The sequence below is a fragment of the Numida meleagris genome, chromosome 14 (genome assembly GCF_002078875.1).
Source record: "Numida meleagris isolate 19003 breed g44 Domestic line chromosome 14, NumMel1.0, whole genome shotgun sequence".
Taxonomy (NCBI): domain Eukaryota; kingdom Metazoa; phylum Chordata; class Aves; order Galliformes; family Numididae; genus Numida; species Numida meleagris.
Window position 1 is genome coordinate 9,644,204 of NC_034422.1, and position 17,097 is coordinate 9,661,300.

Genomic DNA, 17,097 nt, shown 5'->3' on the forward strand with positions numbered 1-17,097 from the left:
GGAGCCGGGCCGAGGCGGGGCGCGGGGCACGCCGGGAGCTGTAGTGCCGGGCCGCGCGGGGCACGCCGGGAGATGTAGTCCCCAGCAGCGCTAGGCCCCGGCGGCAGCACCGGCACAAAGGCGAGAGAGGTTTGGGGACGGGGAAACGGATCGCAACCCGTGCTCGGGGAGGTGGCCGTGCTGGGGGCTCCCGTGTGAACGTACCGCGATACCACGCAGAAATTGCGACAAAAGATTGTGAAGGTTACAAATAATAATAATAAAAAAAAGTCAGCTCTGCTGAGTTTGTGTAATATTTGGCAACTGTTCCTCCAAACTAAAAATAAAGAAAGAGGGGATTCTTACTGGAAATACAACGGCTTCTAAAGGGGTTCTAATAGCATTTAAGCACCCTGAGTGCATGTGCTGATCCCTTTCCCATTATTTTTTGGGAAGGAACTTCAGCCTCACTACAATAGTGCTCCTTGGGTTTCTTACCGAAAAAAGGATGGGGCACAAAAAGATGAAGAGAGCTAACAAAAAGTATATATACGTAACCCTTCAGCAAAACCTTCATAAAGGGGGTTTCTTTTGTTCATGCCCAGTTCATCTATTGTTGTTAGACTACCAACCAAGTTATGACTACATCTACCACAGTGTTTAAGGGCTTTGGATTTAAGAAAAGATTTGTTGGGTGTCAGCCACACTCAGAAGGAAGCAAGCAGTCCAAGCAGCATCAGGGAGAGAGGGCAGACAGCTGCACAGCTTCGAAAGGCAGAACAACATTTTTATTGGGAAAGAAGCTGGCTGTGGAAAGCAAGGAGGTGTTCCTCTTTCCATCTCCCCCCTAAGAACAATAAGAACGCCACCCACTCCAGCAAAATCCGCACCCAAGGTCCTCACACGGGAGGGCTGCAAGCACCGGGCTGTGGGTCAGCAAACGGCGGGGTGGGGTTCGGGAAGCAGCCCCTGGCTCTAACCAGACTTGAAGAGAAGTAAAGCGACATGGCCCAGGTAGGCGAAGATGAAGTGATTGGTCTCATGCGTCACGCAGCTGGAAAAGTTCCTCCCCACAACGCAGTGCCAGGTGGGATTGTATCTCCTGTCAAACTCCTGCAGGAGAGACCGCTCGGTACTCAGTGCTGCCGCCCGAGTGCCGCCTCTGGAGAGCGCAGGAAAAGGGCACAGCGCCGGGTGCGGGTGCACAGCTCAGCAGCGCGCAGAACTCGATGCTCCAACTACTCACCCACCGACACGCGAGCTCGATTGACTGCGGATGCCCACAGAGCGTTCAACAGAAGATACGAGCGAGCATTTACCCTCTTTATATGAGCAGCCACGCTGCACTCAGGGCTGTGTTCCTCCAGAGACCGCACGGCGCACTGCACGGCCTGCTGCTGCATCTCCTCCGGCATGTCCGTGTCCTTTATCACCGCCTTCTGCTCGCCCATGGTCCCGCGCACACAAAGCACCCTGCCCGGAGCCGCGCAGCCCCGCGGACGGACGCGCACCGCCGTCGCAACACTTTAACCGCCCCGCTCGCGCTGCACCCGCCCCCTGGGGCCACTATCCCCGCCCCCTTCTCTAGCTATTGGTCAACGCCTCCGCCACTCCTCGCGCTCATTGGTTGGGCGGAGGGAGGAAGGGCGGTATTTCCTTGCGCATGCCACACACCCGCACTCGTTGCCATACCGACGGGAAAGCGCGACCCCAGAGCTGCCCCTGCGCCCACAGCGCCCCCTCCCGGCCCGCCCTGAGGGGCTGCGTGTGGCGTGCCCCGGTCAGCCCAAGCCCCCTCTGGGCAAGGATTTACTTCAGAAAGTCACATGTAAACACAACATTTTTAATGAAGGAGCTGGCTTTGGAAAGAAAATAAATGCAAATAACTATTTTCTTTCTCCATGCCGAACACAACAAAGCCCCAGAAGCACCGCACCATCACCCGCAGCACAAGGCCTGCTGCCCGGTGGGCTGCACAGCACTGTGGCTCCCAGCAGGCCGGCTGCTACCCAGCTTTGAACAGAAGCACGTTCAGGCCACGCACCAGGAAGAAAATGAAGTGCTTGGTCTCATGAGACACGTAGCTGCCAAACTTCCTTCCCACAACGCAGTGCCAAGTGGGGCTGTACTTCTTCTCAAACTCCTGTGGAAGAGACCACTGGGAAGTTAGTGCTGGCGCAGCTCTCATCCCAGTGCTGTCTGCAGATTTTCTGTCAGGCTGCCTCTCTTCTTAACAAGCAGCTATTTGGAAAGGCAATTAAGAAGCAGCGTGTGCTGTTCGCTTCAAGGACTGTTACTCCCCTCTTGCAGCTCACTGCTGCTTAAGACAAAAGCAAATCAAACACACAGTGGAAGCTCACAGCTATGCTCAGGGACATCTCCCCCAGATGTCAAACCATGGCCTCAGCCCACACCTGGCAAGGGTCAGCTCTTACAACCTTGGTTCCTCACTCCCATTGTTCAGGCTCCACCGAGGAGCCACACAAGCTGCGAACCCTCTGCTCTCCACCAGCAAAGCGCGTATTCTTTAAGAGGGGGAAGGAAGACTTCCACAAAAGAAGCATTTGTACTATTTAGTTGAAAGACTTTTCTAACAGTTCCCTCCCAGATCTGCGGTACCTTTGGATTCCTTCAGTCTTCTGAGATGGCAAAGCAGAAGGACCCTTTGTGCCCTCCTTGTTCCTTTTCACACATCCATAACAAGGATGCCAAGATCCCAAGCCTCAGGACGTTAGCGTGGTTCAGCACACGCTACAGGAGTGAGTACAGAAGCTATGCCAAAAATTATTTCCTACTGCAAATTTTGAACCAGGCAGCCAATCTTGTGCAACTGTTACAGAAACACGAATGGAACCTTAAGACCAATTCAGGCACAGTTTGAGTGTTCCTCAGAGGAAAGCTATGGCAGACTCAGTTTCCCACCAGCTGCTGAGCACTGGGACAGGCCCACAGATGCTCCCCTGTTGCTCGCAACAAAGCAATTTAAAACAGGAGTCACTGCACAACAAAATAGTAAGGATTGGGAAAGGTACATGTACCAGGTAAGGTACACATAAGGGTGGTGAAAAGGAACAGAGGGAAAGCAGCCCAAGGCCCACTGTACCTTGCCCCACAGAACTGGCTTTCCCAGGAAGCACAGCACTACCCACCCCACCTGGCCTCTGATGCGAGTAGGACAAAAAAAGGATATCACAATTATTTACCCTCTTTATAAGGGCAGCAATTTCTTTTTCAACACTGTACTTCTCTATGGCCAAAATAGCGCACTCCACGGCCTGCTGCTGCATCTCCTCCAGCATGTCCGTGTCCTTTATCACAGCGTTCTGCTCGCCCATGGCCACCTGCACTGCCCTGCCCACCGGCAGCGGCGCACTCGCTCCCTTCACCCCGCCGCGGTTTAACCGCTCCCCGCGCGCCCCCCGTCCGAGCAGCGCCCCCCAGCGGCGGCACCGGGCAGCGGGCGGGGCCCGGATGGAGCGGGGCCCAGGGCATGCCGGGAGCTGCAGTCCCACGGGCACCGCCCCGCAGCGCTTCCCAAATAACGAGGCGGCAGCCGGCTGGATCTTGATGTTTATTTTCCAAATCAAATCTCCAAGAGGCATCAGCAGAAAAAGAAACAGCTCAGGCTCTGCAACAGTACAGCTGTCAGTGTATCCAACAGTACAAGAGAATCAGAAAGGAAATGGAGAGCTTTGGAACAGAACACCGTCGGTACTCACAGAGCATAAGCAGTAATGGGCTGATACTGCAGATGGCATAGAACTCTTAAAGGCCACACTCCTCCAACAGCTCTACTAGCAAAAATGGAGCCTTTTAGAAAAAAATAAATATAAGGAAGACTTTTTTTTGGTATTTTTCATTTTCATATCCACAGCGTAACACCTTCTGCTATATCATGATCCCTGCCATTGCCCTTGAAGATCAAGGTCTGCGTCCTCGGGAAGGCTGAAGGAACCGGGCACAGGAGCCAGCAGTCCTGCAGCCAGATGCAGTGTCAGAGAGAGTCCGTGGTTCTAACCAGATTTGAAGAGAAGAATAGCAACTTGGCCGAGGTAGAAGTAGATGAAGTGTTTGGTCTCATGAGTCACGTAGCTGCCAAAGTTCCTTCCCACGATGCAGTGCCAAGTAGGGTTGTATTTCTTGTCAAATTCCTGCAAAACAGACCACTAGATGCTAAGAACGCTTCTAAACAGGCATTCAGTTTCTGGGCAGGGCAATTAGAGGAGCAGCAGATGCTCTTGAATACATTCTAAATAAGATAATCCTAGTATTGTTCACCTGCTGCTTAGTCAGACAGAAAAAAAAAAAAAGAGAAAGAAAAACACAGTACTTCCCATCTGAGCAGACAGAAGCCCAGAACATTGCCTTTGCTCACGGAAAGTACTCTTCTCCCTCCCATAATTCATCACCAAAAACTACAGCCCCCTATGAAAGCTTCACCACCACTTCTGTATCCATGGAGACGAAGCCATTATTTGAACTCCTTTGTTCGTCTCTAACACGGGTGCTGATGGGACTGTTTGTGGAAAATTCTCTGCCAGAAGCTCTGTAAAACCAGTGCTACCAACTCATCTTCTACATATTCGAGCTTCACACCTATCAAGGAAATTCTCTAGAAGTTTCTAGCAGTTGCCACAAAAAGTACCTGAAAAACATTATGCTAAACTCTCCCTTCTTCACTATCATAGATATCTCTGGCATCTGTGGGGAAAAAAAAATACCTTTCTGTACTATGGGAACAGCAAACCAAGTTTTCCCTAGAGGAGAGAATCATTCTTAGTTTCACTGCTTTTCAGATAGCTCTTCCATTCAAATCAGAGTAGCTTCCACCAAAACTCTATTTTTCTATTCACCTGGGCTGAGTATTCTCCACATTTGTTGCTGTTAATTTGATATTAAAAAAGGAAACCCAAAGACCGCAAACAGATTAAAAATAAGCAGAAGTTACTTGCTTTGCTTTTGAATTTTTTTTTTTTTGCTTTGGTTACTACGTAAGACACCATTACAATAAACTTGCAGAAGAGGATGTTTCCCTACAGTTTCTATTTCAGCTGTACAGAACTGAACAGATCCTGAAGATTAAGTTAAATAAAACTGTAACCGAGAACCACACAGAACAAGCGCTCCCTCAGAGGGAAGCTGTAGGAGCACTCAATAGAGCCACTGTATTTTGGCCCCGATCAGACCCAGGGACAGCTCAGCTGCCACTTTGTTTAACTGGACAGGAGACAATGGACGTAAACGCTTAAATGGAAAGTATTACACGAGAACAGCAAAAAGACCACGAAAATCCATGCAAAGGGTGGGGAAAGCAAGCTAAGGAATCACAGCCTACACAGAAAGCCCAACCCGAGGAGCTGGTATCTCTGGAACTTGTTTCTCGAGAGCTACTCGCCTAGCAACATTCTCCCCCGTTGCTTCTACGTACACAGAGCTGCCAGCAGCGCAGCACCGCAGCCCTTTACCTTCTTGATGTGCGCCGCAATGTCCTTCTCGATGTTGTATTTCTCCAAGGCCTGCGTAGCGCACTCCACAGAGTCCTGCTGCATCTCCTCCGACATGTCCGCGTTCTTGATCACTGCCTTTCGGTCACTCATGGTTGCCTGCAGCGGGCACGGAACGCCGGGCTGCGGTCACACGCGGCCACTCCCTCAGGCTCCCGCAGCCCAGCCCAGGGCCCCGCGGTGCCGCAGCGCTGCGGGGCAGCGTGTCTGCGGGCGGGCCAGAGCCCCAGCGGCTCCCCGGCCCCGTCCAACCCCGCCGCCACCGCCCCACGGTGCCGAGGGAAAGCCGCCTGCGTGCGGCGCTGGCAGGGCCCGGACGTAGGAACCGGCCGCACGCAGCGCCCGGCCTGACCCAGCCCCAGTCAGGAGCTGACGCACCCCGGCGCCCGCCCGCCCTCCCACCCACCCGGCAGCCCCCCCCGCCCCTCACCGTTCCGCGAGCTCGGAGCAGGAGCGGCTGTGGCGAAGCGGCACGCAGGGAACCGGCGCAGGAAGGCGAACGAGCACCGCAATCACCCGCTCCTAACGCCGCCGCGCCGGTTTAACCGACCCGCGCGCGTCGCACCCGCCTCCCAGTGCCGCCAGCCCCGCCCTCCCCGCGCTGCCCACCAGCCATTGGTCATCGCCGCGGCCGCTCCACGCGCTCATTGGCTGCAAGCCGTCAGTCTCGCAGCGTTTTACTCCTGCGTTTTCTTTCAGACCAGCATGCCCCGCGGCCGTTGCCATAGCGACGCGTGTGTTGGCCGCCGAGGTGCGGGCTGGGCGCCGGGCGCCGGGCCTGGTGGGGGACCCCGGCCATGGCGTGCGCGCGGGGCTCTGCTTGCGGGCGTGCTGCCTCTGCGGGGCCTTCCCCTTTTGTTTTTCCTCACGGCTGAACCGCCCGAATGTGGTTGCGTGAGCGCAGCGTGAGAGGCTCTCCCGGTAACGGCTCCGGTAGGAACGCGGCCTTAAACACGAAGCACACCCCAACGTGACAAAGAGCTCGGTGCTTTTTTTGTATCTCTGAGAGCGCCGACGTCTGCGGATGGCTCGAGCGGCGTGTAAGCGGGGCGGCTTTAGCAAACGGCTCAGCCGGAGCCCTCCCCTCAGAGCGGCGGGGCGCGGGGCCGCTCGGCCGGCACGCTGCGGCCGAAGGAGCGGCGCCGGGGCCGGGGCTGCCTGGCGGCCCGCGCGGGCTGAGCGCCGGGGGGGGCCCCGCGCGGTGGCGGTGGCGGAGCGGCGGACGCGCCCTCCAAGATGGCGGCGGGGCTGTGCCCGGGCCGCGCGTTGCTCTCCCGCCGCGCCGGGGCCCTGTGGGCGCTGCTCGGCCCCGCGCGGGGCCTGGCTGCCGGGCCCGAGACGCATTTCGGCTTCCAGAACGTGTCCGAAGCGGAGCGGAGAGAGAAAAGTGAGGGCGCCGGGGCCGGGGCCGGGCTGCAGCCTGTGGGGGGCTCGGGGCTGGGGGGGTGGGGGGCAGTGTGCGGCGGCGGCGGGGTTATCTCCGCTCGTTTCCTCCCCTCTCGTTTCATCCCCGCGGAACCGCAGCAGGGTTACGGGAGGAGACGCCGTTTCTCCAAAGACAGGTTTGTCTCTCAGCAAGGTCAATGGGATTCTCTTTCATTTTTCCGGTGTAAGGAGTTTTCAGGTGAACTTTCCCGGTTCCGCACGGTGGCAGACCTCCCCAACACAAGAAAGGCTTTCCCCGTCTGGTTTCCACGGGGCCGATTTTAAGTAAAGTCGCGTCTCATCCTCACGTATTCTCTTGCAGTTTACCAGGTCTTTGAAAACGTGGCTCAGAAATACGATGTAATGAATGACTCGATGACCCTGGGGATCCACCGGGTGTGGAAGGACATCCTCGTGCACAAAATGAATCCTTCCCCAGGGACGCTCCTTGTGGATGTTGCTGGCGGAACAGGTAAATCCTTCTGTAGTTCTTTGCGACCACGCCACGCTATTTTCAAATCTTTTTTTGAGTTTTCTTGGGCTGAAGTTGCCTGAGCTTTTTTTTTTTTTTTTTTGTCTCTCTTCTGCTGTCTTTCACAGTAAAACCCCGATCTGCTTCACTGCAGATTTACAGCAGGTGAAATTTAATTTATATTTTGAAATACCTCACTCCAATGCTCTGTAGTACTGCCATGATACGCTATCAGAAACGGTTTCCTTTTGCAGGAAGTTGTGGAATGTTTGCTTTTAGTATGTTCCCTTTATTTATATGCATACTTACATACTTTTATTTTCTTACATACATACTATGTGTGGAATGTGCACATGCTGAGTTTGATGTTCAAAGCCTTATGTTCCAGTTTCGTGGAGTTTCAGTGTTTCCAAGTTGAGAAGACATTCTAAACCACGTATCCTTCTTTTAAAACAATTGCAGGTGACATTGCCTTTCGATTCATTAATTACGTTCGTTCCATACGAGAACGCCAGCTCCAGCAGAAGCTTAGGCGCCATCAGAATTTGTCATGGCAGGAAATTTCTAAGAGTTACCAGGAAGAACAAAGTAATCCACTAGGAGATTCCCAAGTTGTAGTCTGTGACATTAACAAAGAAATGTTAAAAGTTGGGAAGCAGAGAGCGCAGCATCTTGGCTACTCTGAAGGTAAGTCATGCTTTGTACCATTTCAGTAACATGATTGATACAACTTGATGTGTGATAACTTTCAGGTAATCACCACTTCAGGATTACAGCATAAAATTATATAGCCATGGTTTATACCAAAGCTGTGCTTGAAAATTAGGCATTTTTATGAGTTAATAACAAATTCTCAAAATGAGTATTTAGTTGTTCACTTTCTTTCTCTGTACAATGCAGCTTCAGAAACTCAGTCATCTTCCTGTTGCTTGGATTGTCCTACTGTGCCATAATTCTGGCTTCCCATCTTCTTCACTCTCTTGTTCAGCACATACCCATTGGGTGCGTCCTGCCTTCTGTTCTTCATGCAGTTCCACCCTCTAGTAGTGGACTCATTTCTGAGCTTATTTGCTCATTGTCAGAGCTCTGATATTTGTTTGTTTGTTTAATTTCAAGGAGCACAGTTTTCTTTTACTATTTTCCTCTGTATACGTTTCTGTGTCTGTATTTGCCAACAGCAGTGGCTGTGCCTGCTGAAAAGAAGCAGGAGTGCTTCACAATTGCTGCTGATGTGTTTTTGCCAGCAGGAGTGGTAGGGTGCACTGCATGCACCTCAGGTCTTGTTTGACACCAGGAGTCCCTTTCATCTGTCCCCTTACAAACTTCTGGCTTGTGATTTTACTGCAGTGTATTCCGAGGGACATTGTCCTGTTGCTCAAAACCTTTTCTTGGTGCTCACTTTTTGTCTTTTCAGACTGCCCAGGTTTAAATAAGACTAATATTTGCTGCTTTAATAATGTTGCATGCTCCTTTGCATACAATATTTTCTACAACTATTAAGATATCAACTTTGTAAAAGTTAAATTTGAGTGTTTCCTGGCAACAGCTGAGGTTTTCTGTTGTCTTGTTCTCCGTGCCTCTTTCTAGCATACTGCCCTTTGAAACTGCAGCTCTCCAGTGCAGAAAGCTCCTGGTTGCTTTTTTTTAGTTATTTTTTTTGTTCTGCATCAGAGTGACCAAAAAGTGACCTTAAAAACTATTAATTCTAAATTAAGCAGCCTTATTTATGGTACAAATAACTTGAACATCTAATGCTGCACAGATGGTCGTTGGGGTTTGGGAAATAAGACAGCTGCAACGGGATCACATATTGAGTGCTGATGGAGGAGTGTGGTTTTTTTGTCTCCCTCAATCAATGGAAACTTTCTAGCAAAATTTCTTAAGTGTATTGTCTATTGCCAATATGTTTAATCGTTGTTTGTAGTTGCCCTTTGAGTACAGTCTCCTTCTGGAACTTTGCTACAGTTGGATGCCAGTTTGTGTCACTTTCCACTAGAATGCAGAATTTGGGGGAAGTCTTTCTGGTAGGCCAAAACCCTGTGAGTGCAACGTATTCACATACACACAGAGGAATGTTTTGGCTGATATGCTACAATACAGGCCACTGAAGGATTTGTGAGTGAAGACAAAGATGATGATGTTTTTCTCCGCCAGCAAAGAGGCAAATGGAAGCACTGGTTTTCAATAGCAATTTATTAATAATCACTTCCTTCTGGAATAGGGAAGTTCTAGTCTTTTCAGAGCAGTCTGAGTAGCAGGAGTTATGTTAAGTCTGTCCAGTATGTTCTTTGCTTTTATTTTAGGTTTGTCCTGGGTGCTTGGGAATGCTGAAGAGTTGCCCTTCGATGATGATAAGTTTGACGTTTACACAATTGCCTTTGGAATAAGAAACGTTACTCGTATTGATTTGGTAAGTTGCTATGGCATGTACTGGCACGAAGTCCTTTTTTGTCCATCTGATGTTTTACTGCTCTAGCAGAGGAAGGCAAGGAGGAACACCTTTAGATAAAGAAATGTCTTTGTCCCAAGACACTTAGTATAAGTGACATGTAGAGTGCAGTGTGTTTGAATAAGGCACGCAATAAAATGCCCCAGCTTTGTTAGAAGAAGTTAGATTTATACTATTTGCAGCCAATCCTTCCAGCTTGGCAAGGCACACAATCTCTTCCTAAGGCAAAAAGGGCTGAATGCTACATTCCCCAGCTTTTCCTAACCTATGATACTGCAGTCTTCGTGTCCCGAATCTTCCTGAAGCACCTGATCTCTATCTTGCCTCTAGTGCAGGAAGAATCTGACGCACTGTTGTTTCCCTGCTTGAGCCAGCAGAGCTCCCAGAGAAGAAAACAGGGAGCAGCTAGTTGACCTAACCTGTTCAGCCCGCTTCTTCTTAGTGTCTTTACAGTTTTCCATAGAACAGAAGTATGATTTTAATTAGGGAAAGTGGCACTCTGTGTTCTAAATTGTATCCTTTGGGAATGACTAGCTGTCTTGTGGATGAAGATAGGTTAGATCACCTGTGTCTAGTTAAATCAGTTGCCTGTGTTTTGGAGGAGTGGTAAAACCTTGGCAATGCTCCTTCCATGGAAGGTGTAGCATTTGGATCCAAACTACTTTGAAAAGTATGCCTTTGAACTTCTCTTAACACAGGTAGCCTTTCACAGTGCTTCATCTGCACCCCCATTACTTCATACCTCTTCGAGGAAACTGGGTACAGCAGCCTGGTAGCACGGCTCCTTGGAGACCTGATACAAAACACCCTCAAGCCTCTGATTCTGTTTCAGAGCTCCTGTCATATATGTGTACTGTTCATATTTTCGTGTCATTCCATCAGGAAAATGGCAATTGAAGCCAAACAGATGTAAAACCTGCAGAGGTTGTTGAACGCAATTTTGTTGTGTTCTTGTGTGGAAAAAAACATGGAGTTATCAATGTAATGTTTCTTGGTGGTTCCTTTGGTTATGTTGTTTTGAATACAGGATGGAATTTTCTAAGAAGCTAAATATTCTCTTCTTCCCTTTCCTTCCTCTCTGTTCTCACGCATTACTCCTCCAAAACCTAGCATATTTCTTCTTTGATTCTCTGGTGTGTCTTGCAGTTGAATAAAGTCTTTTGATTAAAAATATTTGTATTACTCCTTCTTCTTGTTTCCAGTTTCCTGTAGTTGAGTCACCTCCTTTCCAGATTTGGTCTGTAATTACAAGAGCTCCATTGGCAAACGTTGTCAACTAAGTGTAGGGAAAAAGACAAGATATCATATCATATCATAGTTTAATCATAAAGCCTGGTATAAATCTTTTATGCAACAGTGTTCTGGATTTTGATGGTCTTTGGATGCTTCCCTACAACTACATAATGGAGATTGCCAGTCAGGATTCTCTTTAATCCCCTCAGTTTATCACTGAATTGCTGTTAACTGCATGGTAATAGACAGGTGCTGTCCTACAGAAACAAACTCATCACGTCTGCTTTGTTTCAGGCACTTCAGGAGGCCTATCGTGTGCTGAAGCCAGGAGGGAGATTTCTCTGCCTTGAATTTAGTCATGTCAGCAACCCTCTTCTTTCCAGGTAGGAACATGGTGACACCTTATGCCACGTCACAAGACACTTGCACTCAGAGTGAGAGATGGAGATGCTTTGAGGCCTTTTCATTGTGCATTTAAATCAAACTCAGACTGCAAAGTAAAGTGGTAAGATATCAACTTGTGTTGGAGAGGTTTGATTTTAAAATTGTACTAATGTGTATTTGCTGCCTGTCTTTGCAGGCTCTATGATCTGTACAGTTTCCAGGTTATCCCTGTTCTGGGTGAGGTTATTGCTGGTGACTGGAATTCTTACCAGTATCTTGTGGAGAGCATCCGGCGCTTCCCCCCCCAGGTAGGACAGTATTGCTCTGCATTCACCAATACACAAAATTGTTTCCCAACATAATCGTGGAGGCAGCTGGCTTACAGGCATTCAGGTGGTTGTAATTATGGAACTATTACTTTTCAGGAGGAGCTGAAGGCAATGATAGAAGATGCAGGGTTTTTAAAAGTGGATTATCAGAACTTAAACTCCGGCATTGTTGCCATTCACTCAGGTTTCAAACTGTGAGTCTGCTACGTAGTGAAACACAGCAAGTATAATTTTCCTGGAGGATCTGAAAGCTCTGGAATTTTAACTCTATCAAGATAAAAGATGAAAGTTTTAAGAACTCGTGCAGCAGATATTTGCTCAGCAGTCAGATCCAGAAGAACATCAGTTGTTCTTTTCCCCTCAAGAGACCTGAGGGTGAAGTGAATTCTGTGGCCAGTTTCTTACCCTTGAATTTCCCTTCAAGTGCTTAAAGGACATGGATAAAAGTGAGCAGTGCTAATGAGTGGAGCAGCTTCAGTTACACCTGCTGTGGACACAAACAGACTGACTAGTCTTCTAATAAGATTCCTCCCTTCTCTTACTGAGCTTCAAGGAGGCTACTGTAGCAATGTGAAGAGTAACTTGGATTTATTAAATCTGTATTAAGCTCTGATTGTCTTTCAGTCATACGGACTTTAATGGACTTTTCTGTGTTCTTTTGACTTCTTCTGAATAGAAATGGAAGGCTTATGAAATAAAACAGCTCTGCATCAACTACTTTTCACTTAAATTGGTATTTTTGTCTTCTAAAAGAAAGGAGATTTTTCAGAGGGAGAATAACTGCATAACTATTCCAAAATCAGATTATGTATGCTCACCTACATAAGAAATCTTCTCCTCTGTCAAAGCTAGAGGTATAATCTCTACATAAAAATACCACACCTTTCTTTCTGTTCCTTAAACTGTTGAAGCTCTGGTGCTTCTGTTGCAGGCTCCAGGGATAAAGAAAAAATAAAAACCCCTCAAAACAAAACTAGAGAACACACAAAGTTAAAATCTCAAGTGATGGCTGTGTGATGTAAGCCTATGAAAAAACCTTCTGTTCTGAAGAGTGGGAGAAAAAAGGGCTATTGCTCTTAGCTCACCAGTTCACCTGAGATCAGAAAAGCAGCTCCACAATTTGCATGGGAGGTTACGCATACTGAAATACGTAGCAAGACTCAAAGCACAGACTTTTTTCCACCTTCTCTCAGGAAAAATCTTTCCTGATATTCTTTCTTGCTGATGGATGATCTATTCATAGATTAACACAGTATTCACATGCTGTGGATTTAGGGGAAAAATTGGTTTGGGATGTTCCTTTAGAGGGGAATAGAGGTAATGCAAGTGCTAAGAGCAGAAGGGTAGATAGAAGTCTTCCAGGATAAACCGTTCCAGTAGTTTTATTAGCAAATAAGCTTTGTTTTGAAAGAAAATAAATACGAGGAAGACACCTTTATAGCCACAATGAAAATACCAGCTACTACAGAGAAATCCCTGATCATTAACAATGCAACAAAAGACCTGAAGCTCGAGGTCTGTTTGCTCAGGAAGGCTGAGGGTAGCAGGCTGTCTGTGCTTGGCGTGCAGTCCTGCAGCCGGATGCAGTGCCACCGAGAGTCCGTGGTTCTAACCAGATTTGAAGAGGAGAATAGCAACTTGGCCGAGGTAGAAGTAGATGAAGTGCTTGGTCTCATGAGTCACGTAGCTGCCAAAGTTCCTTCCCACGATGCAGTGCCAAGTAGGGTTGTATTTCTTGTCAAATTCCTACAGAAGAGAGAACTTCAAATTTAGCATTTCCTATGAGAACTGTACTAACGCTTTTGGTTTTGGCACTGATATGTCACTTCTTAGCAAGGACCACATTCTGAAGATAGCAATTAAGGAGCAGCATATGCTCTTAAGTGCAGGGATCATCTGTTGTCTTATAGCTGTCTGCTGCTTACTTAAAAAAAAAAAAAAAAGCTCAGCAGGAATAAGATTAAAACGTGTACGTTCAGTGATGCTTCCTCAGAAGTCACACTTCACTGCTAGCTCTGGATCTGTACAGGTGAAACCATTATTTGAACTTCATTAGCTACTCTTATCAACAAGGATGCTGGAAGGACTCAGTAGAAAATTCTCTGCCGTATCTTTACACCAGCGTCCTGAGAACATTCTTTCTACCCATCGCAGCAGGAGCCTGCTATGAGATTATCTGAAACTCATCCGTGCAAGCTTAGTATGAGCAGAACCTTACAGCTGGTGGCTGCACGCTGTAGTGTCCTGCAGCAATGAGAGCGTGCAGGACTTCGTGTTCTGCTCGGCTCAGTCAGGCTCCAAGTAGGAGTCAGAAGATGTGACAAACTGTGAGGAACGAACCATCTGTTCTGCATCAGTGTGAACAGTTTGTGCTACATGCAGTGGGAAGGAAACCCAACCCGTGACAGGGTCAGCAAACCTGCATTTCTCAATAGAGCCACTGTGTTCTGGCCCCGATCAGACCCAGGGACGGATCAGCTGCCGCCTCTGTTCGTATGGACGGGGAGAGGATGGAAGTAAACGCTTCAAGTACTGCAAGAGAAAGGCAGGACCACGAAAATCCATGCAAAGGGTGGGGAAAGCAAGCTAAGGAATCACAGCCTACACAGAAAGCCCAACCCGAGGAGCTGGTATCTCTGGAACTTGTTTCTCGAGAGCTACTCGCCTAGCAACATTCTGCCCCGTTGCTTCTACGTACACAGAGCTGCCAGGAGCGCAGCACCGCAGCCCTTTACCTTCTTGATGTGCGCCGCAATGTCCTTCTCGATGTTGTATTTCTCCAAGGCCTGCGTAGCGCACTCCACGGAGTCCTGCTGCATCTCCTCCGACATGTCCGCGTTCTTGATCACTGCCTTTCGGTCACTCATGGTTGCCTGCAGCGGGCACAGAACCCCGAGCTGCGGGTGCAGCCACCCGTCGCGCACTCACACGCACATCGCCGTTCCCCTCCCGCCCCGGCACCCCCTGCCCCGCGCGGTCCGTGCCCGGCCCCTCTCACCGATGCGGGCGCTGGGGACCGGCACCGAGCGGAGCTGCCGACTGCGCGCACGCCTCCGTACCCGCAGCCCCGCCCCCAAGCCCCGCCCCCCCCACGGCGGCCGCCCGCCATTGGTCGCCGCCCCGTTCCCCCGAGCCCTCATTGGCCAGCCGGCGGAGCTCCGGTTGGATTTTACTCCGGCGTTTTCTTTCCGCCCGGCATGCCGCGTGTCCGCGTCCGTTCCCATAGCGACCGGCGGGGCGGCGTGTGGGCGCCCGCTCCAAAGCTTGGAAACCGCGCTCGATCGATTTTCACATTCAGATGCCTATTTTCAGTTCGTCGTTGTTTTTCAGACGGAGCGACGTCTGATAAAACCTTTTGCCCACGCGTACGGAGATCGATCAGGTCCGCTCTAAACTCGGCTCCGTTCATGAGCAGAACCCATCAGGTCTAAGTTTGATTTCAGGCAGCTTTTGCAGACCTTGCCGTCTCTGCGCCTTTTGGTTTGAATGCAGCAGGTGAGGATGCAGAAGCCTGCTGCCAACAGCCTGGAGAGGCCCTGGGGCCACAGGGCCGCAGCGAGCAATGAATGAATCTACAGAGCAGCGCAGCCACCCAAGCACCAGCAATGGCTCTTTGTGTGCTGCCAGAAATGAGACATTGAAGTGTCTGCCCAGCGCTTACAATGAACTTTAGAAGCAGCCGTGGGTCTCTGAGGAGGTGGTGTTTGGTAGCTGCAGGCAAATTTCTGTGCATTTATTAAGAACTGGTTCGCTGAAGGCACAGACGTGATGACGACTGCAAGAAATGTCAGTGTGGGTGAGACACAGGGCTTTACAGAGAAACACAAAAGCCTGAGATACGTGGCTTTAAAGAGACACGTGACAGCTTCACTTGTTGATCAGGAATGTAAAAGTGCCTCTCCCTCAGGTCGGAGCTGCAGGGGAAGGCAGAACGCATACACATGGGAGATGGCAGCTGGAGCAGAGGACGCGCCAGAGATGTTGGGTAATGGACAATGCCTGTCATGAGACTCCTGCTGCAGATGGAGGTTAGACAGCAAGCACTTTTCAGCTGAGGCTTCTATTTTTTTTGCTCTGTGTTAAATACTGTATCACAATGAGATTTTTCCTGGGGCTCCTAATCACTACCAAGACATCAAATAATAATTATTAGCAATAGAACAACCTCAGTTTTTGTATCTCCATACAACTGCAGAAATCTCTGCCTTGAAATGGTCTTTGTAAGCCTGGCACCTATCTGCTAGGGCATCTAGTCCAGTTTTATGCTACAGATCTGCGTAGCTGCAGAGAAAACAGCAGGTGTAAGTCAAGCCGGCTCCATGGTCTCCAAGGGAACCTGGTACATCTACAGCAGCTCAGAATATGGCTTCCCTTCTTTTCTAACTGAACAGACCTTTTTCTTTTGGCTGTAACTAACCATTGAGAAAAACAGAGTTGTTTTACAAATACATTTTATGTTTGCCTTGCTTATCTGTTGTTGTTTTTTTAGTTTAATTGTATCATAGCAGAACAGTGTAAGGATGTGAGCCAGGGGTGCCTCCTCCCCTCTGGGTGCAGCCCATCCCGGAGGGGCTCAGCCATCCCACGGGGCAGCACCCACCTCGTTACACAGGCCCAGGGAAGCTGAGGCGCCGGTGCGTGCTGCCCCACAGGCAGCTCGTTGCCCTGTGCAAGGGTTCCTAATGTGCTGGTTGTGGGGATCTGAGTCAGGGCTGTCGTTCCCTCGTTAGTGGGGATGTTGTAGAAAACCCCTTCATTAAGGAAATACATGTTTTCAGCTTGTAAGACAGTTTAGGCTGCAGGGAACAAGCATCAGGCAGTCTGTCCTCTCACTGGGTGTGTGCAGAAGGCAGCAGCAGAGAATTGGCAGCTTCAAGCTCAGCCTGCGCTGCATGGGGAATGTGGGATCATCGTGGTCCAAACTGCTTTGATTGCTGCCTGACGATGCACTGGGCTGCTGGCTCCTGTGGCCATGCTGTTCAGCTCCTCTCCATTTCCTTATGTAAATAACGTCCCTGTTCCCTCTGATGGTGAAAGAAGGCAGCCAAAATGGACAGAACACGTAGGGATTTCCCAGAGTAGGAATTCCCTGTGAACATGCGTGTCATATGGTGCACCCTGAAGTGTGCCCTTGTGATTTGTATACACACCATAAATGACTCTTTGGTTTACAATCTGCGGGGTCTGATTCTTGACAAGTCTGACACAAGCTCTAACAAAGTATTCCAGCTTTGCAGTGAATTTGATAGTGGGAGTAGAGACTTAGTTTATATTACCTTTTGTTTGTAGGGATGTAGAACATGCAGTCCATTGGAGAAATAA

The 17,097-nt window shown here is 49.4% G+C and overlaps 5 protein-coding genes across 9 annotated transcripts; 1 reads left to right on the forward strand and 4 right to left on the reverse strand.

Annotated features, from left to right (window-relative positions):
• On the reverse strand, nt 746-1,546 carry LOC110406356 (dynein light chain LC6, flagellar outer arm-like). 2 transcript variants are annotated; one of them, XM_021412771.1, is made up of 2 exons: nt 1,299-1,546; nt 746-1,092 (listed from the first exon to the last, which is right to left on the reverse strand). In XM_021412771.1, the coding sequence occupies exons 1-2, from the start codon at nt 1,428-1,430 to the stop codon at nt 955-957; spliced, it is 270 nt and encodes an 89-aa protein (XP_021268446.1). In that variant the 5' UTR covers nt 1,431-1,546; the 3' UTR covers nt 746-954. The 2 variants fall into 2 exon arrangements, 1 of the variants encoding a protein (XP_021268446.1); XR_002443436.1 differs by having other exon boundaries at nt 952-1,092; nt 1,226-1,438.
• Nucleotides 1,804-3,429, reverse strand: LOC110406350 (dynein light chain 2, cytoplasmic-like). The gene is made up of 2 exons (XM_021412763.1): nt 3,183-3,429; nt 1,804-2,122 (listed from the first exon to the last, which is right to left on the reverse strand). The coding sequence occupies exons 1-2, from the start codon at nt 3,312-3,314 to the stop codon at nt 1,985-1,987; spliced, it is 270 nt and encodes an 89-aa protein (XP_021268438.1). The 5' UTR covers nt 3,315-3,429; the 3' UTR covers nt 1,804-1,984.
• LOC110406355 (dynein light chain 1, cytoplasmic) lies at nt 3,804-6,074 on the reverse strand. Its single transcript, XM_021412770.1, has 3 exons — nt 5,914-6,074; nt 5,445-5,582; nt 3,804-4,130 (listed from the first exon to the last, which is right to left on the reverse strand). The coding sequence occupies exons 2-3, from the start codon at nt 5,574-5,576 to the stop codon at nt 3,993-3,995; spliced, it is 270 nt and encodes an 89-aa protein (XP_021268445.1). The 5' UTR covers nt 5,577-5,582; nt 5,914-6,074; the 3' UTR covers nt 3,804-3,992.
• COQ5 (coenzyme Q5, methyltransferase) lies at nt 6,187-12,499 on the forward strand. Of its 4 annotated transcripts, none has more exons than XM_021412759.1 (7): nt 6,187-6,416; nt 7,231-7,380; nt 7,843-8,067; nt 9,684-9,790; nt 11,357-11,445; nt 11,643-11,754; nt 11,872-12,499. In XM_021412759.1, the coding sequence occupies exons 1-7, from the start codon at nt 6,368-6,370 to the stop codon at nt 11,971-11,973; spliced, it is 834 nt and encodes a 277-aa protein (XP_021268434.1). In that variant the 5' UTR covers nt 6,187-6,367; the 3' UTR covers nt 11,974-12,499. The 4 variants fall into 4 exon arrangements, with proteins under 4 accessions (XP_021268434.1, XP_021268435.1, XP_021268437.1 ...); XM_021412760.1 differs by having other exon boundaries at nt 6,187-6,404; XM_021412762.1 differs by having other exon boundaries at nt 6,188-6,523.
• On the reverse strand, nt 13,140-14,899 carry LOC110406354 (dynein light chain 1, cytoplasmic-like). The gene is made up of 3 exons (XM_021412768.1): nt 14,774-14,899; nt 14,511-14,648; nt 13,140-13,521 (listed from the first exon to the last, which is right to left on the reverse strand). The coding sequence occupies exons 1-3, from the start codon at nt 14,882-14,884 to the stop codon at nt 13,384-13,386; spliced, it is 387 nt and encodes a 128-aa protein (XP_021268443.1). The 5' UTR covers nt 14,885-14,899; the 3' UTR covers nt 13,140-13,383.

Coding starts and splice junctions, on each gene's coding strand:
- LOC110406356 (XM_021412771.1), bottom strand. CDS start 1,430: ATGGGCGAGCAGAAGGCGGTGATAAAGGACACGGACATGCCGGAGGAG. Junction 1,093..1,298: donor TGGCTGCTCATATAAAGAGG/GTAAATGCTCGC, acceptor TCTCTCCTGCAG/GAGTTTGACAGGAGATACAA.
- LOC110406350 (XM_021412763.1), bottom strand. CDS start 3,314: ATGGGCGAGCAGAACGCTGTGATAAAGGACACGGACATGCTGGAGGAG. Junction 2,123..3,182: donor TTGCTGCCCTTATAAAGAGG/GTAAATAATTGT, acceptor TCTCTTCCACAG/GAGTTTGAGAAGAAGTACAG.
- LOC110406355 (XM_021412770.1), bottom strand. CDS start 5,576: ATGAGTGACCGAAAGGCAGTGATCAAGAACGCGGACATGTCGGAGGAG. Junction 4,131..5,444: donor TTGCGGCGCACATCAAGAAG/GTAAAGGGCTGC, acceptor TCTGTTTTGCAG/GAATTTGACAAGAAATACAA.
- LOC110406354 (XM_021412768.1), bottom strand. CDS start 14,884: ATGGCGGGCGGCCGCCGTGGGGGGGGCGGGGCTTGGGGGCGGGGCTGC. Junction 14,649..14,773: donor GGTCCCCAGCGCCCGCATCG/GTGAGAGGGGCC, acceptor TGCCCGCTGCAG/GCAACCATGAGTGACCGAAA. Junction 13,522..14,510: donor TTGCGGCGCACATCAAGAAG/GTAAAGGGCTGC, acceptor TCTCTTCTGTAG/GAATTTGACAAGAAATACAA.
- COQ5 (XM_021412758.1), top strand. CDS start 6,720: ATGGCGGCGGGGCTGTGCCCGGGCCGCGCGTTGCTCTCCCGCCGCGCC. Junction 6,871..7,230: donor AGCGGAGCGGAGAGAGAAAA/GTGAGGGCGCCG, acceptor ATTCTCTTGCAG/TTTACCAGGTCTTTGAAAAC. Junction 9,791..11,356: donor ACGTTACTCGTATTGATTTG/GTAAGTTGCTAT, acceptor GCTTTGTTTCAG/GCACTTCAGGAGGCCTATCG.